The sequence below is a fragment of the Hirundo rustica genome, chromosome 10, assembly GCF_015227805.2.
Source record: "Hirundo rustica isolate bHirRus1 chromosome 10, bHirRus1.pri.v3, whole genome shotgun sequence".
Classification (NCBI taxonomy): domain Eukaryota; kingdom Metazoa; phylum Chordata; class Aves; order Passeriformes; family Hirundinidae; genus Hirundo; species Hirundo rustica.
Genome location: NC_053459.1, coordinates 2,592,365 through 2,617,232, shown reverse-complemented (window position 1 = coordinate 2,617,232; position 24,868 = coordinate 2,592,365). Strand labels below are relative to the sequence as shown.

At 44.3% G+C, this 24,868-nt stretch overlaps 1 protein-coding gene across 7 annotated transcripts; it reads left to right on the top strand.

Moving 5' to 3' along the window:
* The first annotated feature begins 562 nt into the window (after positions 1–562).
* On the top strand, positions 563–23,594 carry KLHL24 (kelch like family member 24). 7 transcript variants are annotated; one of them, XM_040074731.1, is made up of 9 exons: positions 563–699; positions 797–899; positions 3,839–3,915; positions 7,358–8,345; positions 13,353–13,537; positions 14,410–14,528; positions 15,596–15,784; positions 16,200–16,388; positions 17,549–23,594. In XM_040074731.1, exons 4-9 carry the CDS (start codon positions 7,426–7,428, stop codon positions 17,747–17,749), a joined length of 1,803 nt encoding a protein of 600 aa, XP_039930665.1. In that variant the 5' UTR covers positions 563–699; positions 797–899; positions 3,839–3,915; positions 7,358–7,425; the 3' UTR covers positions 17,750–23,594. The 7 variants fall into 7 exon arrangements, with proteins under 7 accessions (XP_039930665.1, XP_039930669.1, XP_039930670.1 ...); XM_040074732.2 differs by having other exon boundaries at positions 658–705; XM_040074735.1 differs by lacking the exon at positions 3,839–3,915.
* Positions 23,595–24,868: the final 1,274 nt, after the last annotated feature.

Sequence of the window (24,868 nt, the reverse complement as noted above, 5' to 3'; positions counted from 1 at the left end):
TATTGACCCCAAGAGTTAGAGACTCAAAGAACTGGGGCAGACAAGAGGATATAAAGGATAAGAAATCTATTTTAAGCAAAATATTTTTCTTAGGTCATATACTTTTAGAGTTAATGTCTTTGTAACAAGTAAGACTTCGGGTTATTAATATTTCCCATATTCAGCACATGAAATACGTTATTGCAACAGACCTGTATTCTACAAGGTGGACCTGCTGCTGATTTTCTCTTTGCTGTTTATGTTGTTTGGGGTCCTTCTTGCTTTTCCAGGCAGAGGATGAGAAATGGACTGAACACTCTGACTTTTAATGAAGTCAAGCAGTTCTGAGTTTTAGATCTGCAGGAAAATGGTTGAAAGTTTCAATTGTTTAAGATCTATGTGAGAACAATCTTTGTACCAAAATCAGTTGACATTTTCAGTCTATTTTCAGAACTCAGCCTTTTAGTTTTTAATTAATAATTCTAACTCTTTTGCAAAGCTGCAATTTACCTGACCCCAGGAGAAATCAGAGCTTGTTCAGCCCATGAAAATCTGAGCCTAGTTTGCTCTGGAGGGGGTCAGCCCCGGAGTCCTGGGCACGCACTGGCTCCTCTTCAAGTTTCAGTGGCAGAGCACAGTCAGCCACTGCCAAGAGCACACGGCTGGGTGCGCTTCCTGGGAATAGCCTCGGGTCAGAAGATTGCGGAGGTTTACCAAAAGGTAAAGGTACGTTATGCCTAGGATTGATATCCAACATTTAGGGGAGCAAAGCAGGGGGGAGCTAATAGAAGTTGTATTTCTTCCTTTCCCTTGGCAGTAAGGGGCCAGAGGGGGAGGTCATCCTTCTAGGAAGGAGAACACAGCCAGTTACCTGGCCACATCAGCTCCACGGCGTTGCATAAAGCCTCATTCGGTACCAGGTAATGATCTTAATTTCAGCATGCATGTCCCTGCCCTCGCCTCACTACTCCGCATTATGGGCTTGCAAGTTTGCTTATGCTAAAGGGCAGAACAAAAATAAATTTCCATACTCCAAGGCATGTTCCATCAGCCTGTGTTGGAGCATGGGCCACTGTCCAAATACTTTGGATATGAAGTGAATTTGGGCTCCAGGACAGGCTCAGACCTGCTCCTGAAATTGCAGGGCGATGACACCAGGGTCCTGCTTTTATATTTGCGGTTGACTGGCTGCCACCACTGGGACCCCCAGCTGTGACAGCAGAGCTCGCTCTTAAGTGTCCCTGCTTAAAGATGACCTTGGCTTCCCGTGGTCAGCAGGGACAGGGACGCTCTGTTTTGTGTTACTGTTGAAGAGGAACTGGAAATTCTGAATTAATTGGGTGGAGCTGTAGCTCAGGTAGACAAAGATTCTATCTTGGTTAATTTTTTCATGCAATAGGTTTTGTTTTGGTCATGTAGGCTGAACACGCACCCCGAGACAGGGTGTTGTTTTCAGTCTGGGAGCCGGCTCTTGCTGGAGGGCTTCTGTAGGGCCCCCCAGAGCCGGCACAAGGGACTATCCCGCTGGAAGCTGCTGTCCCGACGCACCCGCTTGCATCGGTGCACCTGGAGCTTTTGCCCGCTCCCGGGACGGGGCGGGTCGGGTATACTTGCGGGGTACGAGGGATGTGCTCCGGACCCCGGCAAAGGGACGGCGACGGCAAGAGCTCGCAGCGACGGAAAGCGCTGCCGTTTATCGCTGCTGCCGCCGAGGCTCTCCCGTCCCCGGCTCCTCCCGGGACGCTGACGGCCGCCGGCAGCGGGGCCGTCTCCGGGCGGGGCGGCGGAACTACAGCTCCCAGGGCCGCGCGGAGCCGGTGACATCATGTGCGGTGGCTCGGAGGTCACATGCCCCGCCAGCCCCTTTGTTTTGAGCGGCGCTGGCAGCGCGACCGGCGGCGGAGAGGCCCGAGCGCGCCGCACCGCTCCGGATCGCTCCGCTCCGCGCCCACCCAGCCGACCCGACCGACCCCGACCCCGGCGGCCCCGGCGGCTCCCGCGGGGCGCAGCGCGGCAGGGCGCGCTCCCGGCTGTGAGTGCGGGGCGGCGGGGCGCGCTCCCGGCCGGGCGGGCGAGGGCTGCGGTGCCCCACGGCGGGCCGGGAACCCCCGGGGAAGGCGCGGAGGCCACCGCGGGACGGCCGGGGCGCGGGGCCCAGACGCGGGGCGGGCCGGCACCGTTAATCGCCGCGGAGGGGACGGCGCGTCCGGGGCTCTGCTGGCAGCGCGCGGCGGCGGTGCCACGTTGGGGGAGGGCAGCGGGCAGCGCCGGAGCCCCGGGAGCCGCGGCGGTGCGCGGTGCTGCAGTTACTGTTATTGTTGTTGTTGTTGTTGTTATTGTTATTGTTGTTGTTCCCCCAGCCCCGGGCAGGGCAGGGCAGGGCAGGGCAGAGCGGACGGGGGGCGCGCGGAGCCCCCGCGCCGCCCGCGGCCGTTTCGTAACGCGGGGCCGCGCGAGCCCCCGAGACCCCCGCGGGCGCGGATTGGGCGCGCGGGCGGGCGGGGGCGGGGCCGCGCGCGCGGATTGGCCGGGGCGCGGGGGGGCCGCGGCGGCGGCCCGGGGTGAAGGTGAGCTGGAGGGCGGGACGGGAGGAGCCATTTTGTGCCGCCGCCTCCGGCCGCGCTTTCCGCCGCTCCGCTCGGTTCCGGTGCCGCGCCGTCCCCTGCGGGAGCGGCTCCCGCCGCCTCCTCGCCCGGCCGTGCCGTGCCGGGGCTGGGCGCGGGCGGCTCCGTTCTGCGGCTTTCCCCGCCGGCTTCCCGGTGCCTCGGGCCGTGCTCCGGCCCGGCGGGCAGTGCCCGGTGTCGGACGTGCTGGCGTCTGGCGGAACCCCGGAGCCCTGGGAGCGCTGGCCGGGGCTCGGGTTTGGTTTAGCAAAATCTGAAATCACGTGCAACAACGACAGCCGTACCAAAGGGGAAGGGTTGGGGCTTTTTCACTGTTCCTTCCCCATACGTGAATAATAACACTACGCAGTGTTGTTTTTTTCCTCCTTTTTCCCGCACATAAGTTGTTTTTTTCCCCTCTGAGGGTTTTTTTTTTTCGTTTACAAAACGGTACGTAAAGGGTTCTGCAGTTTCAAGGTGTCCCTTTTCATTGCTTGTTTTTGTTCTGTTTTACTTAATAATCGTGACTCCCGTGTCCAAATCAGTTCCTGTTTTTTTGCTGGGCGACTTTTGAGGGCACTTAAGGTTTTTTTGTGTGTGTGTCACTAGCTTGGATTACTACTGAACTTTGACATTCTTTTTCAAAAACCAAGATAGTGTCTTAGATTAGAATGAAAAACTTCTGCAGTTCAGCTAACTCTTATCACGTCAATCAGTTCGATCGCTGAATTCTCGTTTACTAGTTAATCGGCTTTCTTAAAGTCTTCATCTTAGACATTCAAATCCTCAATATCTGTTGCAGAACAAGATTTTTTTTTTTTTTAATCTCTAAAACCAACAAACTTTTGGTCTTTTTCATATCACAGAGACGAAGGAAAGCTAAACGTCGTGTTGGGGTTTTTTTGTTGCTTTTTTTTTTGTCAGAGGGAAAGGTTATGCTCTTTTTTCCCCACCCCCTCTTCCTTTCCAAACACAAGCAGCACGTGCTGTGGTTCCTCCGGGCAGTTTGTTCTCCCCGCCTCCCGTGGTAACCGCGCACCTGAGGCGCGGCACCGCCTTATCTCCCATCGCGGAGCGCCCGGAACCGGCCAAACCTCAGCTGCAGTTCCCAGGCCTCGGCATGAAAACACCGTTCCCGCAGCTGGCTTTCGTTTCTGGGTTGCTCGCTATCCGCGGGGTGACAGCAGCGCCTCTGGCCCTGGCTCTGGCTCTGTCTGCCCTGCCCCGTCCCAGCGCCTCCTTCTCTCCCCTCACAGGCCGTCAGCGCTCCGGCCGCGGGCACGGGCTGGACGTCACCTCCCCTGGCAGCCGCAGGAGCCCAGCGCAGCCTCAGGTACTCGGAAAGCGCAGCCCCAGGGCGAGCTGCGGAGCTCGGGCACACCTGGGGACGAGGTGTCGCTGAAGGGCCTCGCCCGGAGCTCCGTGAGGCGCAGGGCACAGAGCCGGCTGCTGGCGCAGCCCTGGCTGGAGGGAGAGGGGTGACACGCACCTGGGTGTTGCAGTAGAGGAAGGAGGAGTTTAGTGCGACGTAAAAGTATTTTGAGTAAGAGGATTTACTGATAGAAGGTGTCAGGGCAAACGTTTTGTAGACGGCTTCTACCAGCCCCTGCATTGGGCTTGTAGGGTATTTCTGAGGAGCAGTAGACAAGCTTACAGATGGCGTAGGTGAAGGAAATAGGGGAGTCTGAACTCGTGGTGGACCCAGCTTAACTCAGAAATACATGTGTGTGAGGTAACATCCATGTCAGAGCCATGTCTGTGCTTAGAAAGCACTTTTAAAACCTGTTGATTGAAAGTGTGATTTGTTTTTCCTTTCCAGTTTTTCAGATGGGCAGACTCTGAATACTTAAGATCCATCCTTGCTGACCCTTGCAAATACTGCAAATTCAGTAGAATTTGTATTATTTTTTCTCTTTGATCAATTTTTTTTTCCAGTACTTGCCTTTGGGGGAAAAAAAAAAATTTTCTTTTGCTTTGTTTAAATTTATTGAAGATATCTGAGTGTTCAATTCTCAGAATGACTGGTGTTTTACAGTGCAGGGTCTGTAGGCAGGTAAGGCATGTAAGTACCTCTGCATACAGGAAAAGTGCAGATAGATCTGTCCTGCCCTGTTTCCTCCCTTTGCTCAGCCTCAGGCACAGGTTCCCCTCTGCCTTTCCCCCTTTGGCAGCTGGAAGGTGACATTTGAAAACTGCCAGAGCAAGGTTTGCAGGAAGGCAACACGTATATGTGATAGAGCTGAACATGTGACACTGTTACTGATAGGCTTGTGAAATTGTTTTGCAGAAGCAAACCTGCAGAAGTAATTAACTGGACAGAAATGGAAGGAAAGTACATTTACAAACAACATGTTCTGTTCTACTGAAAAGGAGAAATGAGTTCTCTCTCCTTTCTAGTATCTTATCTGTGAGTTTACAATATTTATCCCCCTTGATTGGCTTTTACTCCATGGATTTTTTTTGTTGTTGTTTTCCCATTTCTTTAAACCATTAGGACATTAAAAAACATTTGCTGACCACTAATTTTGTGATGTTCCAAGTGTAAAGAAGCTTCCTGCAGGGAGCAGTTGTAACCCAGAGCCCTTGTTTCTGGCTGTTAATGATTGCATAATACAGTCCTGTCTTAACTTCTCACATAATGAGAAAGATATCATCTTAAAGAGTTTTTACTTAGTTGCTGTGTTTTGCCCTTTCATGCAACATCAGGATCTTGCTTCTCGTTTCAGGCTAACTTTCTTTGGAAAAGGTCCATTAGCTTTTGGGAAATCCATCTGATTCAGAGCTGCGATGCTGGAATTCAGCCTTTAGCATTTATATATTTATATTTTTATATTTCCCTTTGCTGCTGCTGCTTTGTTTATGCCCACTTTCTCAGGCTAGTACTACCTAGTTAGTTGCAGATGATACTCGGTGTAGGGGGTAGGATTTTGGCAGCACAGCAGAGGTGCTGGGGGTGGTTGTTGGTGTTGTTTTGTATCGGGCCTGTGTCATTCCAGGGTGAAGTGATTGTGCAATACATGGGATAGAATGTCAGCTCCAGATCAAATTGTCCATTTGCGCCTCGTTAGTCTCTCTGAAGCAATCAGTTATTAGATGGGCTCCTTGCAACAGTGTTTTTCAGGCACCAGAGTGGCAACTGGTCGTATCTGAAATCATGTTAAAACTAAGTATTCCGTAGGCTAAGTGAGCCCCAGGCCAAGAATCTACCTTGTAAATTTGTGTAAAAAATTTTTTTGGGAACATGATACTTTTAGAACCTCTTTTCTCAATGAGTGAAGGTGCAGCCTGCATTCTTTCCTTGCTGTTTGTTCAGATGGTGCCTTTTAAAGGTGCTGTGTAAAAAGGCTGTTTAAAAAAAGCACGTTCATTGTGTTCTATATTAAGGGATGACGTGGCCAGTCTGGGTCTGGGTAATTGCAGCTCTTGAGGATGGGAGCTCATCAGGAAATGAATTTGCCATGAGGAGTTGGTGTTTCCTGACTGTGCATTCAGGGAAACGGCATAAAACCTTGGGAGGCATGAAAAAAAAATAAAAATCCATGAACTTTAAAATAGTTCATTTTGTGGCCTTGTAGACGTACAAAAAAATATTCCAAGCATTTGGAACTGTACCAATGCCAGACCCAAGAGGGTGCTTTGCCAGCCTCTCGCTACCTCAGTGTGTCTTGGTGTACGTTCATCCAGGTAATTCTTGAGCTCAGGAGAGGCAAAAAGCCCTGTTGTGGTAGATTGGTTGCTCTCACTCCCTCTAACATGCACTATTTGCAAAGTCAGCTGCATTTTCTTCACCCACACACTTTAATATTGGCACATGCAAACGTTTGGGTATTTGTTTTTTGCAATTCCAGTGCTCTGATAATGCGTGTGTTTGCACGCTGGGAGGAACCTCTACACTTGTACTTGAAACTGGAAGGTGTTCAAGCAAAAACTTCTGCTAATAATTATTTTCCAGTAGTGCTTTGGAAACAGAAAATTTCCCTGTCCTCAGCAAGTTGCCCTTTGTTCATATTTCCAGTAGTTTTACACAAAAAAAATCTAGCTCACCTTTCATTCTGTTTCATGTGCTAGCAGTTTACGTTGTTTTTTTTTTAATTCAGTCGTAGATTATCAGTGAACTAATTTTTAGATGTTAGGAATGAGCAGGTAAAAACTTAGTCAAGGTTACTTGTAGCGATCACAGATTGTTATTTAACACTAGTGTTATAAGACTTCATTATGATAAACTTGATAATGAAAATGGAGTGGTTTCTCAATTAAGTTTTAGAATTAAAATTAATTTAATTAAAATTTTAAAAATGAAAAAAAAAATCTAAATTAAATTTAGAATTTTAGTCTTATTCCCCCACCCCCCTTTTTGACTAGTGCTGTTATGTTAGTACTCTGGAGGCTCCAGCTGAAATGAGGATCACACTGGAAAAAGGGAAAAGTTCAAGCACTGGATCATTATCCAGAAAAACTTTGGCTTCTGTCAGCCAAGTGATTTGCTGGAGCTGAGATATTGAGATTTTTATCTTGCACACTGATGCAGTACCAGTGATGCTGGGACATTCAGGAACTGCCATCCATGACAGCTGTTTTCTGGGATATTTTGCATTTAACCCTTGGCAGTGCTGCACTGCTCTGGGCAAGGTGAATATTAATTTGCCCTGTGCCACCTCCAAGAAAGGTCAACAATTTCACCAGTTGTTAGAGTGAGCAAACAAGTATCTTGTCTAATTGCTGTGATGCAGCTAAGAGTGTGCCAGACTGAATACTGAGGTGTTTCAATTTTTCAGACCGTTGCACCGAGAAGGAGAACCTCTGCGAGTTTTTCTCAATGACTCTATAGCCAACCGATGTAACAATGGTACTAATATTGGGACGCAGACTGAATAGAGAGGAGAGCGGGATACGAGATTCCCCTGCAACCAAGAGGAAAGTTTTTGAAATGGACCCAAAATCGTTGTCAGGCCCTGAGTTTTTCGACTTCTCCTCGGGATCATCCCACGCAGAGAGCATTCTCCAGATCTTCAATGAGTTCCGAGACAGCCGGCTGTTCACGGATGTCATCATCTGCGTGGAGGGCCGGGAGTTCCCGTGCCACCGCGCCGTGCTCTCGGCCTGCAGCAGCTACTTCAGAGCCATGTTCTGCAACGACCACAGGGAGAGCAGAGAGATGCTGGTGGAGATCAACGGCATTTTTGCCGAAGCCATGGATTGCTTTTTGCAGTACGTGTACACGGGAAAGGTGAAAATCACCACGGAGAACGTGCAGTATCTGTTCGAAACGTCGAGTCTGTTCCAGATCAGCGTTCTGCGCGACGCCTGCGCCAAGTTCCTGGAGGAGCAGCTGGATCCCTGCAACTGCCTGGGCATCCAGCGCTTCGCGGACACGCACTCGCTCAAGACGCTGTTCACCAAGTGCAGGAACTTCGCGCTGCAGACGTTCGAGGACGTGTCCCAGCACGAGGAGTTCCTGGAGCTGGGGAAGGACGAGCTCATCGATTACATTTGCAGCGACGAGCTGGTGATCAGTAAGGAGGAGATGGTGTTCGAGGCCGTGATGCGCTGGGTGTACCGCGCGGTCGAGCTGCGCCGGCCCGTGCTCCACGAGCTCCTGACGCACGTCCGGCTCCCGCTCCTGCACCCCAACTACTTTGTTCAGACTGTGGAAGTGGACCAGCTGATTCAGAACTCCCCAGAGTGCTATCAGCTGCTGCACGAAGCCAGGCGCTACCACATCCTTGGGAACGAGATGATGTCTCCCAGAACTAGGCCACGCAGGTGAGGAAATTCTTAAAACCTTTTTTTTCTGCAGGAAAACATCATTTGATGTTCAGATGTTTGATATATGCATGCCTGGAGAAAAACCTCTTGCATATGATTTTACTTTGCTAAATTCTGGAGCTGCTGCAGTTGCAGTTCTGTACGTTCCAACGTGCATGAAGCTCACTGTCTCTTGAGAATGTGCATAAATGAGTCTTTTTGCACAGAGCACTTCACTGCTCTGAAAAGAGGTAAGTGAAGTTACATTACCTTGCAAGTAAAATACTTAAGGTTTGCTAGGGGAGATCTTAAGGTGCTTTGTATTATAGCAGTGTCTTGAAGAGAGCTCACGCTGCTGTGGCAGGTAAACCACTCCATTTCCCCAGCTTTCTTTTTGTAACAAAGTCCTGTAAATGTACAGCACACCACAAAGGATGTAGATGGGTGTATTATGTATTCAGAGCATTTCCTTCCTACATCACAAATATTTTACCAATGGAGTAGTACGTGTATTTGTAATAGACAGCAGAACAACAGGTTCTTCGCTGTAAAGAAACCAAATATTGTATTTTTAAAGAATCATGAAACAGTTCCTGAAGTATTTCATGCTCATTTGGTGACATTTTAATAATTCAGAATTGCTGCTGCTTAATAATGTGTTACACAAATAGGTGACTGAGGTTGCAAGAAGAAATGAGGAAGAATCCATTAGTGGCATTTATGAGCAATGACTATTATGGTTCTTTTTTTCCTGAAAAATATTTTCCCAGCCTCATGTCAACGATAGTAGAGACAGTAGTTTATAGTTAACTCCAGCTGATTTGAGCAGTTTTTTATAAAATCATACATTACTTTAAGGTGATGCAATGATGGTCTAGGCAAACAGATTGTGTTAGGAGTTACTCCTCTTTGTTTACTCTTACTCATAAGTGGTTGCTCTACGGTGACTGTGCAGGGAACCTTTATTTTTTTTTGGCAGGTGTTAAAGGCTTGCTTAAGGGGAAAAAAACCACTTGTCAGTGTCTGCCCCATTAGTGGCTTTCCAGTCTTCAGTCCTGCCATGAGAGAATCATCTTAAAGTCTCTGCAGCCCGGCTCCCTCCCAGGCTTTCTGAGCTGTGCACTGCCCTGGGAGGGTTTGGGAAGCGTTTGGATCAGGGCTGTTTGGGAATTGCTGCAGTGGTTGTTTCTGGGCTGGAGCGAGGGAGCAGGGGAATTCAGACAGCTGGAGGGGGCTGCAAGCTGCAGTGTTTGGTTTGCTGTTTGTTCTGCTTTTCAATTGGCTGAGGAGGGCAAATACATTCACTTCTGTCAGCATGGGGGATGTATGTCCTTGAAATCCTGAACGTCCCCAGAGTGGGGCTCCAGCTTGCAAGTGAAGTGCCTTGTGAAAACACAGGTGATTTCTGAAGCCAGGGGGTTTGTTGGTTTTACTGCTGAGCTTGTTGAACTGCAGTGGGAGTTTGAGTAGGAAGGAACAAGAGAAGTCATTTACAAAGAGAAAAACTGGCTGGCATGCCAACAGGAATTTTTTCCCCTTTTCTATATTACATTCATGGAATAGTTCTCTGTCATTTGTTTCTGTTGTCTGTTTCCGTTGCCTATAGCAAAGAGAGATCATGTTTTTAAATCATTGCCAGGTCCCCCTTCCCCCGTGTTTTCATTGCACCTTTTCTGGGCATTTTGGGGGGCTTTGGGGAGGGGAGGGCAGTGGAGAGCTCTTTTCCTTTTTTCTTGCCTTCCTCCAGTGTCTTTTCTATATAAACTGTTTCTAAAATGAGACAGGCTACAGGATAAAAAATTTCCACACCAGCGCTTTTACTGAAACTTTGGGATATAAACCGTGATCAGTTGCATGGATATGGATGCACCCATGGGTGAAATGGGTTCTACTTGTTTTTTCAAAGAACAAACCACATTGCAATTCAAGTTGTGTTGTTTTTTGGGGTGTGGTTTTTTTTGGTTTGGTTTGGCTTTTTTTTTTTCTGTTTGAAGCCAGTGAAGAGTTACCTGAAGTAAATAAAAGTTTCAAATGTGGCATAACTGTTCCCTTTGCCACTAAGGCATCGTTGGCAAAGGCAGGTCTTTCTGAGAGAGCCTTTCGGTCACGGACTTGCAAGGACACAGTGACATCTTGAGGTTGTCCCTCCTGCTCCCTGTGAGCCTGTCCTGTCCCTCCTGGCTGTGTTGCACACCAAATGTCCAAGCTGAGACCCAGCAGTGAGCACTTCCATACCCAAACTGCAGGAGCTCTTGCTGCTGTGTGCTTTGGGTTACCCTCAGATTTTGATCAAAGCTGCTGTTGTCTGGTAACAATACCTCAGGGTGCTCTTTAACCAGAAGTTAGCATGTTTATACATTTGAACGTGTCCTTTTCAGTGGCCTTTGGAAAGCTTTTAGGTTGTCCCTTATTTTTCCCACTTGGAGATGGGTTTCTGTTTCACTTGACGTTTTGTCTGCTACCTCAGTTACTTCCCAAAATTGACTTAACAGTGAGAAAGAAAGAAGTAGTGATTTATCAGAATTTCTATAGTTTGTTTGAATTTCTGTAATGTGTTTTTTGAACTTACCATGGTTTTGAATGTGATCTGTTTGAGCTACCACAAGTTTTTCTGTGCAGCTCGTGCTGTGCTGGTTGATGTTTTCAGTTCATCAAGAGGTGTGTGTGGAGCTCAGGAGCCCTGGAAAGCCTGCTCTTGGGACTGCATGGAATTGTATGACACTGTTGATTGTCATTCACTCTCTCTTTTCTATTTGATGCGCCTGTTCTTGGTGGGATGGTGTCTGCTGGGGTCTTTACAGCCTGTTTGAACACCTGTGTTACTTTGCTCACACTGTTTCTTCTGAGGGCTACAAGAAGGGCTTCCTGTACCACTGGTTGAGGTCACAGCTTTTTCTAACCTTCATTTTTCTAACCTTCATATGCTTAGTTTGTTTCTGGAATTAGCCTTTGCCTGGATGTTCTTTTTGTGTATTCCTACCACATTTTACTTTTTTTAAAAAATGGGTGTGCGCTCTGTCATTTGAAAAAAAAAATAAAATTTGGAACTAACCATAAAACCTGTGCACTGCAAGATTTGTGTAAGAAAATAAAATGGAGAAAAATCTTCTTAACCTGAAGAAAGAATATGGTCATATATAGGTACTCAAATGTTAAGAAAGTTTTTGGTTCTCTTTGGATTTGAAATACTGTGCTAGATGAGTATTTTGAGAAACTCCATTGCAGCAATTTATAAAGAGCTCTCTCTGAGCAAAGTTTTTTTGTTTCATTTTAGTTTTAAATCAAAGATAAATGATATGTCACAGTCATCTTTTCAGTGAGTGAATGGAGGCCTTAGTTCTAATCTAGGAAGTAATGCACAGACAAACCTCTCTGTACACAGTTAGCTGGTGTCTTTGGGCTTGCTTCTAAAGCAAATTATGAGATGAGTGTCTTGCTTTTATGGGAGTTCTTTTCTTGGGTAATGCTTTGTTGGCACAGGAACTTCCCCTCTCTTACCCTTTGAGAGATTCTTTTCAGAGCTGTTCCTCAGAAAAGCAAAAAGCAGTAAACAGTAAATATAGAAACCAGGAAGGAGCATGACTTCAAAGCTGAGCAGCTGACAAGAGTTTCTTCTGACGGGTTCAGGTGTGTAAGTGCTGTTCCTCAGCCATTTCTCTCATTTCTCTCATCCTGCAGGGTGTTAGCATTTAGCATTGCCTTTGCCTCTTTTCAATATTCTGGGTAGAAACATGGATGGAGTATTTCAATTTGTTGTGTGGTGACAAGCAGATGGAAGGCCTCACTAGTTTTGTTCGTGGTGTTTCAGAACAGGAAAAGCCTCAGCAGGATTCATAGGTGAATATGTGCATAAGTTCACGTTGGGAACTTTAGGGACAGATCATGCAATTTTGCCTCAAATCCAGTCATAAGTCTTTTTTTTTCTTTATTTTTGAGAGAAGACTGCAGTACTCAACAATGGCATGAATGGCTGTTCTGTGAGATACCTATTCGCAGTGGGATCATAGTGCAAAGCACAACACAACAAAAAGGCTCATCAAAAATAAAATCAATCTTGCATTCAGTTTTGCTTAACTGACAGGAGTCCTTGAAATAACTATGTCAATGCAAAGTGCTTTAATTTTAAAATGCCCTGAAAAGAAAGGGGTTTGACAAATGCTGACAAGAAATTATAAGTCTGAGAGGAGGAATAAAGGTGGTCACAGTTTGATTTGCACATCAGAGATAGTTGGTTGATTCTCTACATTCAAATGCACATTGATTTTTGTTAGGTAAGTTTTGTTACTGCTGTGGATATAGAATATGTATAATGCAAAAGCATGTGGGTACTAGAAGGACAATCAATGTGTGGAATAGAACTTAAAGGTCTATTTGGGTACATTAAAGACTGTCTCATGCCTGATTTATTCCCACTGAGTTTCAGCTTTTGGTTTTAGGTTTGAATTTTTATTTCAGTATTCCTTAATGTTTCCTCCTGTCACTGCTGTTTCCCTTTTTACTGTGCACTGGCTCTAAGGTCTTTTTGGTTTTCCTTATTTTAGTGACTACATTCCTTCTGCTTTTAAACACTTGGAGTATTTAGGTGCTGTAAAGTATTATTTATTTTGTAAAGCTCAGGAGGGGGAATGAAGACTGATTTCATTGTGAAACAGATCGTTTATCTCATTGTCTCCGGCCTGGCTTGAACTCTGTTTCTGATCTGATTCTGTGTATAGTTAAAGGAAAAATATTATTATAGTAGGGGCTGTCTGTGTTATTTAATTACATGGTTTTTGCATAGAACACTGTGCAGTGCAACTCCACCATTACACAGTACTCCTGTCAGTGTGGTAACCTGCTGTGTAATGAGAGCTGGAAACAGTGAAAACCTGTTTGCTAAATGACTTTTCTTTTTTCATTGTTGTGGAAGTTAAAGCTAAATAGTATTTTTTCTGATTTTCACAAGGTTTTGAAGACAATGTTGCTTGGCCTCCATGTAGTAATAAATACCTCCTACATCTTAATTTTCTGTGTTCACTTTTTTAGATCAACCGGCTATTCTGAGGTGATAGTTGTTGTTGGAGGCTGTGAACGAGTTGGAGGGTTTAATTTGCCATACACGGAGTGCTATGATCCTGTGACAGGAGAGTGGAAGTCACTGGCTAAACTTCCAGAGTTTACCAAGTCTGAGTATGCCGTGTGTGCTCTGCGGAATGATATTCTTGTTTCAGGTGAATAATCGTAAAAAATTCAAAAGCTCTTTCTTTGCTTGCTTGGTTTTTGTTGTGTCCTGTTTGTGGGGTCTGTTTATTTTGGTTTGCTTTTTAAGTCCTGTGAACTTCCAGAAGCTCAGCTGAAAGTCACTTGCTGCTGTGAACACCAGCCCCAGCACAATCTTATTGTAAACAGAAGTGTTTTCTGGAGTTCTTATTTGGCACCAATCCCCCGGTTTTTACAGCTGATTCCAGGACATCAATTGTATTTAAAGAGACAGGGCTGCTTTGAAATACAGCAGGAGCCTGTGTGCAGCAGCAGCTGGGAAAGCTACAGACAAAATATCCCAAGCAGGCTTTTGTCAGGAGCACGTTCAGTCCTTCAGCAAGGGAGAGTGACAGGGTGCAGCTGATGGCTCAGACAGCAGGCTCTGGGTGTTGGTGTCACCATGGAAATGGCCTCAGGTGTGTGTCCTGTGCCATTTGAGCAAAGTGTGGAACCGAGGGGATGCTCGCAGAGCGGGCAGAGGAGGGGTGGGAGCGATGTGCCACGGGCAGGGGTTTGGAGGGCCCCATCTGGGTAGGGACACTACAGGAAATCTGAAGAGTTTGGGCAAAAGCCACTAAAATGCATTCCAACTTCAGGAAATAATCTAGTGTGATGTCAGCGTTATGGGAAAGGAAAGCACGAGGAAAACAACTTCCTGTGGGATTTCGTCTTTGAGATCCACTGCAAATTACCTTTTATTGTAATGTATAAGTACTGGTAGATCCTTATTACATCCCAAAAGGGGATTTAATGTTTTCATTGCCCACCCTGGAGGGGCATGCTCATAGTTAGTATTACCCTTTCAGTGATTATTCAGATTGGCATATGTTTCATTTTAAAGGTGGAAGAATCAATAGCCGGGATGTCTGGATTTATAACTCTCAGCTTAACATTTGGATCAGAGTTGCCTCCTTAAATAAAGGCAGATGGAGACATAAAATGGCTGTTCTTCTGGGTAAAGTAAGAGAAGTATATTTTCATTTTTTTATAGTGGAAATGTTTGCTGTATATAAGAAAACAGTGGAGAAAATACCTAAATATTACTTTGTATTTCATGTCAAATAATTTTAAAAATATGTGTGTTCAAATAAAATACTTCAAACAGTTGAGCTCTTCATCAGTCAGACACTACCCATGGACATGAAAATCATCTTACTGCTCTTTTTTTGCGGGGAGGTTTTGATTTTTCGTCATTGAAGTAGCTTATTTCCAAGAAGCAATTTTTTGGGAAGCAAAGAAGCATCTGGATTTGCCTGTGCTTCAAGAGCGCTGTCTAACTGTTTATGTAGTTATTAACAGAAACTGATACTCCTCTGAATGTCAGCAGTTTTATTTCATGTTTTATATTGAAATTAAGCAAACACATGGAGTGTGGAAATGGCAAGTTTTGGTGTATTTTTGAAGGCCTGTGTGCCTGCACATAAAACCACTAGCTGGGACTCCCTTAGTGAAAGTTAGAAAAGATGTGCATGTGGTGTCACTTCATCTTCTTAGAGATGAAACGTGCAGCTAAGCAAGCAGAGGGAAGAAGGTAATCACAAATAATGAGGAGCTCTGCTTCCTAAATATGAAAGAAGAGACAAGAAAGCAGAGTTTACAAACTGGGAGGAGGAAATACTTCAGTAAGCAAGTAGGGGAAAAAAGCAAAATGCCAGAAAAAGCAAAGGTAAACTCAGATGGGTGTTTGCTGCTGCTGTTGTTGCTGAATGTTATCTAAAAAAAGAGAGAAATACAGAGGAATGCTTTTTCTAACAAATGCTATTCAAATAAGAAGTTTCTACTGCAGTATTAATAATACTATGCTTTGGCATGTGTTTGCAGTGTCATTCCACACGTGACTGAATGGAACTCTCCAGGGAGTCTTTACCTGTTATTTTTAGACCATATTCTTCTCCTCCCGTGTACAAATACAAAATGTGATGAATGTATCCCTTGACAAACCTAGCAAATCAGCTTTAAATTGATGTAGTTCGCTATTTAACTGTACTACCTCCTGGAAACGTGACGTAAGGGTGCCCTTTGTGCAGGTGTACGTGGTGGGAGGATACGACGGGCAGAACCGCCTGAGCAGCGTGGAGTGCTACGACTCCTTCTCCAACCGCTGGACCGAGGTGGCTCCCCTGAAGGAGGCTGTGAGCTCCCCAGCTGTCACCAGCTGTGTTGGCAAACTCTTTGTCATCGGGGGTGGCCCTGATGACAACACCTGTTCTGACAAGGTCAGTTGGCTCTCCGGGGTTGCACCTTCTATCCGCAGCAAACAGCATCGCTGGTTTAAATCCAGGTCCTACAGGAGACCTGCTTGGTTTTTGCTGGGTGGAATGTGGAGTTTTTCTAATGCAAAAAATACAGAGTAGAAAATGTTGAGCGATACACTGTTACTGTGGTCTTTTTATGGATACAGTGCTTATGTCATTGGCTTCACAAGTTCTGCGGGTTCTTAAATGGGAGCGTTTGGAAAACAATGTCAAATATTGTGCATACGTATAAATTATTGATACATGGATCTGCATTGACTCTGGGTTCTTTGGGGGAGGCTCTGCTGCTTTGTCTCTCCTTGTGTGATCCGTGTGGGCGTGCCAGGCTGTTCCTTCAGCTGGGCTTTCAGTCTGAAAGGCCTGTCCTTGTTTCCAGGTTCAGTCGTATGACCCTGATACCAATTCCTGGTTGCTCCGTGCCACCATCCCCATTGCCAAGCGATGTATCACGGCCGTGTCCCTCAACAACCTGATCTACGTTGCTGGCGGGCTCACCAAAGCCATTTACTGCTATGACCCCATTGAGGACTACTGGATGCATGTACAGAATACATTCAGCAGACAGGTAATTACCAGTCAAAAACCCATAGACGGCTGAAACGTAATTTTTGACATTGTTATCTTAGCATTGAATAAGTGTACGTTTGCTTAGCCCTGATAAAATTGCATCTCTGATTCCATTCTTGCTTTACCCTTTTGTGTAACTCAAAACCTCACAGAATAGGGAGTTTCTAAAGCTGTAGCTTTACAGCTGGGTGTCACTGTTAGGTAATCCAGGCTTTGCTTGAGAGCTGTTACTGTTGAAGAACAGTGTATTGAATGATGATTTTGTTGTATAGAAATTACTTTCTGTTGCCTGTTTTCATTTAGATTGAAGGGAGTAATTTCCTTGTAATTGTTTAAAACCTTTCAGTGTAACAGGAAATACTGAAGGCTGTTTTTACAGTGTGAAAAAGCCCCACTGTATAGCACAGAAAGTGTGTGACTTCAGCAGTGAGAGCTCTCTTATTTCCACACATGGGACACTGAGCAGGATTTGAACATGTCCCCTCAGTAGTGAAATGTGTGTGCAGCAGTTACATTTCCCCGTGTTTTAAAAACACCAATCACATACTCTATGGTATTACCTTAAGAGAAATTTGTTCTGTTTTTTTTTCCCCAGCCTTCCCTCTGTTCCTCTTTTAATCTGTGTTCTCTATTTACCTGAGTAATTTTCCATGCCTGCTATTGAGGAAGAAATAAAATCCTATCTCTGTTTCAAGTAAGACATAGCACTGTCTTTTCTTGTGCACTCTTTTTAGTCATGCCTTTTTTCCTCTCCCATTTACATCCCTCTTCATTATCTCTTACTTCTCCAAGGTGCTTCTCCTTGTTCCCATTCCTTGCATTAATAGTACCTACTGTGGTCCCTCTTCTGAAAACCTTTGTTCTCTCCTCCTTTCCCTAGCTCAGATCTTTCAATGCTGAGTACAGTGTTCAGTTATATTCCATTGTTCCCTTTGTCTGAGCTACATGTAGTAAAGGCTTAGACCTGAAATAGTCTTCTCTGGAGGCTTGTGCTGCTGTTTCCCCTAATTTTTGTGCTTCCTGCACTGGCCCTTTCAGGAGGGAACATTATAGGCCAGGCTGTTTACAAAAGGCAGTCACAGTGCTGCCCTCCTGCACTGGGGCGTGAATCAAGTCTTGCTTTTTAACTGCGTATTCCCTTGTGTTTTCTTGCAACAGGAGAATTGTGGCATGTCTGTGTGTAATGGAAAAATCTATATCCTTGGTGGAAGACGGGAAAATGGTGAAGCCACAGACACTATTCTTTGTTATGACCCTGCAACGGGCATTATCACAGGAGTAGCAGCCATGCCCAGGCCAGTATCGTATCATGGCTGTGTGACCATTCATAGATATAATGAAAAAGGCTTTAAACTGTAATTTTTTTTTTTCTTGAAAAAAAGAAGAAGAATGAATCCAGTGGTCTGCTGCAAGACAGGCTTTTTAAAGATTCCTGAAGTGGGAATTCCCTGCCTAAGTGTCATACAAAAATTATATCCTGTGCCTTTAGAAAAAGGGTTAATTTAACTTACCAAACAAGTCTACAAACCTATCCAGTACCCAGAGTTCAGTTATATCTGCTGTGGGCTCTGATATGAGAGCAGGACGTTGTACAGCGGTCGGAAAGTTTGCCTTATGTGTGATCAGTAATTAAAACCTTGAAAGCTTTTTGGGGAAAGTGCCTTCAGCATTTGTGCCTGTGACTTTAAAAGCAATATCTTCAAGGTGTTTCCGGTTCTGCTAATGGGAAAAATGCATAGGCAAGTAAATCCCAAAGAATCATCTAGGATAATTATCCATAATTATTTTAAAAGCTCAGTTATAATTTGTATGCATCATTCTTACAAGCAGATTACTTGGCTTAACCAAGTAGAATTTTTGTCAGATCATGCATGGGTGGGAATTAAAAAAAAAACAAAAAACACCATAAAAAAGCCAAAACACCAACAAACCAAGCTACATTGGACAAAAGGAGAATCTTTGAGGAATGCTTTCTTTTGAAAGAGAAACTGGTGGTTTGGTGAGCCACTACAACACGCTGCAGTGATGACTGTGTGCCTTAACCCTGTGGAACTTATTCATAGTGTTGATAACTGTCCAGCAAGGTACAAGGCTACATGATGTGGAGAGCCAGTGGGTTCAGGCATGCATCTGTGAGGCAAAGTTTGAATCCCAGTTTTTACCTTTTATAATAGTATGGGTGAAGGTTGAAAGTTACTGGGTTCACTCTTTGCTCACTGCGATGTGTAAACTATTTAGGAAATAAAAGGGTGTTGAACTCTGGATTCTCCCAGTTTTCTGAATCGCGTTGTAAATTACTTGATGATAGAGGTGGGGACTTGAGTTTGTGCCCTACAGCTTTTAAATTGGTTTTCTGGATGTCTCATCTGCAGAGATGGCAGAGTATCCAGCAAGTATTTCTTGGCCTGTCATCAGACAATCACTTTCTGTAGCACAGTTAAACTACTGTACAAGCTGCTTGTCCACAGATAAAGTTCTAGAAAGGTTCCTCCTTTCACCAGAAAAATATCTGTGGACCTGTCCATGTAGCCATATGATATATTTTGGATAATTTTGAAGCCCAAGGAAGCACTTGTATTTTGATGCACCACCATTATTGGGTTGGGGTTTTTTCAGTAAAGGTATTTTTTTTAAGTCCTGCTTAGGTTTCTGTACTAGGACTCCTTATTTCCAGTACACAGTTTTACAGTTGAGGCATAAAGTTCGTGAGAACTGAAATAGCACTTGGGAGTTGGAAAATGAATATGATTGTCTGTGTACCAATTTCCTGTAAATTACCAAAACCCTCAGGAGCTGCCTTTCAAAGGAATTCTGAGGACAGCAGCCAGTAGGGAAGTTGGTCATGGCAGAAAAACCCCATAAAACCCCTGCAGAGCCAGCCCTGGCCTCGGGGTTCTGGTCTCTGTGCTTGCTCAGGAGGGTGAAAACAAGCACCAACTCTGGAACGCTGTTTGTTCCACTGGACTTTCCTCATCTGTTTTCCCAGAGTATTTCTTCATGAGATGGAAATTCTGACCCTCAGTGAAGCTATGCCAAACTGGGAGTCACCATTTTCAGTAACGTGGTCATGAGTTTTAAAGAGCTCTGGGAGCTGCACTTTGGGATGCATTAACTTGTAACCTCAGGAAAGACACAAATTTGAGTTTCTGGCTGAATACCAAACAGTGCTTTGGATACGGTAAGAACACTGATAAAATACAAATCATTGCATATCAGTGATTAATCAGGAGTCAGTCCCCGAGCATGTACATTCACATTGCCCTAAAATAAAATTCCTTGGTAATACAAAACAAATGAATCAGATAAATTAATCCTTTTCTAAGTTTCATCTGTTTCTGCTCACCAAGTTTTACTTTGAAATGTCAATTTGAGTACCTGTGGTTAAGGTCTGTTGATTGCAATGGTAATTGCCCTGTAACTGATTTCATGTACTAACAGTGTATATAGCTTGTGCCATCATTGTAAATGAAAATGTCAAAGACTATAGGAGCACTTCATTAGAGATGCAATTTGAAAGATGTCATCCTTTCCTTTGATTTCCTCTTGTTTGTATTCAGACTTGTAACATTGTCATGCTACGCTGTTTTAAACAGTGCTTGTTCTGTAGGTGTAGCACAGTGTCATTTAATCCGTGTTTATAATACTGCACTACTCTGTAAATAACAAGATACTGCTTTCCATGGTTTCCAAGATTCATTTTATAGTTTAGTTGTCTTTTCTTAACGATTCATGTACTGTTACTGTTACCTACTTTTGAAATGACAGTGTTTAATGAACCAGTAAATGCAGAAATGTAGATGCTGAAAACTTCTGCTTACAGTTCTTGAGAACCTGTATCCAAGCTGAACAGTTACAGATGTGGAGCTCTGCTAAATGGCAGTTACTTATGCAATGATTTCCTTAGAACAGGCAGTGAGTTTTTCTTCTTGCTTGTTTACTCTGTAAATAATTTGCACTTATGGCCTGCTCTGTTACAAGTTATTTTTAGATGGACTAGAAAAGAACAATTTGACCTTGATTTAATGAAAATGTACCATATTTCTAGAAGGATGCATTAATTTGGAAGTTGCATTCCTGAGCCACTTGTTCTCCAATGCATTTCACTTAGGCATAGATGGATTCAAAGATTTAACCTCTCACTCTTATGCATATCTAGATGCTTGCAGTTTATGGACGTGAGCAGCAAGTCGGTTTTACTTTTTTCCTTTGTCTCAGCTAGGAGAGAAAATTATTAATGTCATCTACTGTAACCAAAATATTTCCATCATAAATGGTAGTAGGTTTGGTAGCTCTAGGGTAGCTGCACAAAGATGTAACTTCAGTCCAACCGTACATATGAGGGCTCAAGCATCTCCAAGTCACACCTAAAAATAAATTCTAAGAATTGTCTTCACTCTGCTAAACAGAAATTAGTAAGTGATTTTCTTCTCTATTTTGATGTCCACTTCTGTTCTTAGCAGTGTGATATTAATTGAAAAGACATTTCTTGCAGCCAGGCTTCTGGAAGGTTCTGAATCACTGATCACTGCAGCACATACAGCCTCTGGCCCTTGGCTTGTGGCTGAAGCATTCCCCTTTTACAGCCATCAGCCAGAGAACACTGCCTGGTAATGGTGTAGTTGTACCTGTAGGCTCCCTAACCTCGGGAATGGTTAGGTGGGCAGAACTTGTGGAATCTCTTCCATTTTATACTGTATGTCTGGTATCCATTTGAGGGACTGGGCACTGTGCTTTCTCCTCCAGCACCAAGGGGTCTAGATTGTACTGTTATTTTTTTCTTTTGATTGGCACCAATGCAGTTCTCATCAAAGATAGCTTTGTTTGTACTCTGTTGGAGCAGAGATATTAATGCAGGTTACGTTAATATGTACCCTTATGCTAATTTACTGAAGCTTTTTAAATAGAGTTTTTAACATGGCAAAGTTTTGAGAGAGGCTGATGATGGAGGAAGAGGAAATGCTCACCTGGACAGAGATTCAGAGGAAGCTTTGGTCACCTGTGCTTGAGAGCAAGGACGCTACTGCCCGTTCAGTTTCTTCCTGAGTTCACTTCCTGAGTTCACTTCATTATCTTAGGTGCACAGTTAGCGTGTGCTGTTTTCCTTGACTTGCTGCAAGGACAGAACAAGAAGCAGTCCCCCTCCCTGTCTGTGACTTGATGTTGCCCCTGCCCGAGGCACAGGGGGGTGCTGGTCAGCACAGCCCGAGCTGAGCCCATCTCCAAAGAGCAGAGACGAGAGGGATGCATTGGAGCAGGCTCAGAGATGGCAGGAGGAGAGACCCCGTGTGCTTGGGGGTTGTTGTTGGCTGGGCTCGCTGAAATCAAGGTGTTCAGGATGCTCAGAAGTTTGCAATTCCAGATGCTGAAACTCAGGTGGTAAAATGTTTCATATTTGTCAATTCACTGAACTCAGCTGGAGCAATAAAGATGCAGATATGCTTATGGTCTGCTAGTGGCAATGCTCAGGAAAGCCAGGGGTTCATTTTTCTGAATTGCCCAAATAGGCAAGCAGCTGTGGGGTTCTTTTTGACCCCTGAAGATGGCAAAACCCAATTCAAGAGCATTTAAGAATCTCACAAGACTTGATCACTGTGAAGCACAGTGAATATTTTCATCTGAATGTAGTCTTATGTACACAAGAAATTACAAATGAATCGATTTGTTGTGCCTGGTTAAACAAATCTGAGCACTGTGTACTCAGAAAAGGAGCCTACAGGGCAAGACGAAATTTCTAAGCAGAAACCTGCTGTCTGGTTGGGGGCCAAGCAGTGCTTTGGGTTTTGTAAAACACGTTTAGCACACAAGTTTCCTCGGTATGGAATTATTTCAGATGGCATTAATTAAAGTGAATCACGATGGTGTCGGTGTTGTGAGCATTGCCACAAACCAGCAGCCTCCCACCAAGCCCAAACCAGCTGTGACTGTGTTCTCTGCTCGCTGCCTTTGTGTCACACACAAGTTCATGGTAACATTACTGTCTAAGAACTGTAAGCTATTTGCAGAAATATTTCTTTTTTTCTACTGTAGAGATCCAGTCTATGCTGATAATGTCTGTGTGCACATCTGTATGTGAATTATTTTGTGATCATTCTGATAGTGCTGTCACAAGTGATGCACATAAAGGCCCTGTGTACAGCTTGTTAATAGTGTGATTAGGGCTTAGTCTGTATGATTAGCTCCAAAGAAAATAATGTGGGTTAATTTTGAAAATACCTGTGCCTTGAATTTACCTGTATTTTTATCTATTGTGAAAAACAGCTTGGATTATTCCTCCCAGTGTGTTACCTTTATTATGATTGGTCTTACTGTCCAGACTGTTAATGTCCTCCTAAGAGAAATAAATCTTGCCATTCATTAGTTAGAACAGTTAAACTTCTTGTTTAGAACACGCCTAGAATGCTTCCATTATTACAGTGCTATGGCAGATTTAATCTAGGGAAATCAGTATTTGGGTTTTTTTTCTATTTTTTTTGTTTCCAGCACGCCTCAGTGACAAAGGACTGAGTTTAGTCTTTGACTTCCTGTCCTTAACATGTACAGTTTCTTGTATTAGTCAGTAGCCTCTTTGATATTTCTGAACTCTCCAAAGTCATCAACCTCTTGTTCAAGATACAGAATATGAAGCAATAATGTGGTGCAGCATGGCAATAAGCAAATCAAGAGACTTGAATGTAATGTACTGTTACTAATTCCATCTGTGTAAATGCTGGACCTTGTGAGTCACTCTCCTTTTGGTGCACCTGTAGCACTTTGGAGTCGGATTAATAGGAACTGTTTGGCCATGGAAAGAGAGTTTACCTCCTGAACTGTTACTCATATGATATTTTTGCCTGAAATCATATTTTGATTTTCCTTTTATTGCTGAGGAAAACAGCAGTTCTTGTTATTCCTTGCCAGTTCCTTTATTTACTGAAACATAAAAGCTGTAGTTCCATGGAGAGCTGCTCTTGCCCTCAAGAACAGCCTGGTGCAGCACAAATGACATTGGAACAGGAAAGCTCAGACCACTTACTGTGTGCCAGAGTCGATGTAACGGATCTCACATATAACATTAAGGTCTTCAGATTGTGCTGACAGTAGAAAAGTGATTTTGTAATGTAGCACAATTGCAATAACACCTGTTCTATTTAAATCTACTTCTTGCATAATTCTTTGAAAGTTTTTTAAAGTTCTGTGTATCTAATAAACATTTGCCTTTTGAATAGTTCACTTTCACTGTGGTTTCTTTAGTTTATGAGAAGTTCCAGGGTGGGGCTTGGTGGTACAAGGAGGAAACTCCCTCCTGGTTTTTTGGGGTCATGTAACTTGTTGGATTCTGCCCCTTGTGCAGTCTCTCCTTTGATCTGTTCTCCTGCCTCCTAGTCTAGGTGTTTTCCCTTCTCATCTTTTTGTCCTACCAAGGGGAATAAAGGCGAGCTGGAGGCTGCACAGAAGAGGAAAAACTAGAAAAAAAAAACCTGGAAAAAGTAAAAAGCAGGGGGTGGGATGTGAAGTACTGGTTAGTCTTGGGTATTGTGATGAGAAAAGAATGTGCATGGACTCACAAGGCAATACCAGCATGGGAAATTGGGGAAAGGAAACAAAAATTGGGAAGGTGACTAGCAAACCATGGGTTGGAAAGAATCCAGTAGGTTTATTCTCCTAAAATTAGAGGCTTGGCCATCTCAGGATCCCCCACACACGTGGCAGAGCAGGGGCAAGACTGGTAGAGCACTACTGAAAACATGGCACGCCAGCAGTGACTGCTGCAGCTCTACAGTGTGGCCAGGCTCGGGTACAGCTAGAGTGGCTCTTGCTGCCATGCCAAAAGCAACTTCCAGTCGAGTTCAGTGCTTGCAGGAGCTCATATGGCTGCAGAGAGAAGTAATCTCTGATAGAGGCCTGCAGAAAAAAAAAAAAAAAAAAAAAAAAAAAAAGGAATCCCCAGAGACATCAAAGCAATGGAAAGATTTTTGAGAGCTGGAAAGCCCACCTTAAGATACTTAAAGTCTTAAACACAGTCAGCTGGTGGCTGTATTCTAACAACAGCTTCTTCCTCTTTCATTAAGCAGAAATAAAGAAGAAAATAAACTACATTGCAGTCATTCCTATACAGGAATACTAATTGAGCAGGATACTAATTGAGTTTAAGAACATTCTCCATCGATCTGCCAAGCTTCACATCTGTTGTTTGGCAGAAAGGCTAAGAGTGTCAGAAAGGATAGTGCTGATGCTGAAATGACAAGAAAAGGACTTGTAGGACTCAGCTTTGAACATTCAGCATAGACTTGCTCATCAGAGGCCTCATAAAAAAGTTTTCAAAGCTATGAGTGAACAGGATGAAAATTGGTGCTGGTTCGGGGCTCACTGCATGAAGCTGAGACTGCCACAGAGCATTGATGCCATTAGCTGCCCCTGACAGAGGTATGGTGGCCTGACCAGAACCAAACAACCCATGGCATTGACTGCACTCATTGTACTGGTTTACCTCTGATTTGA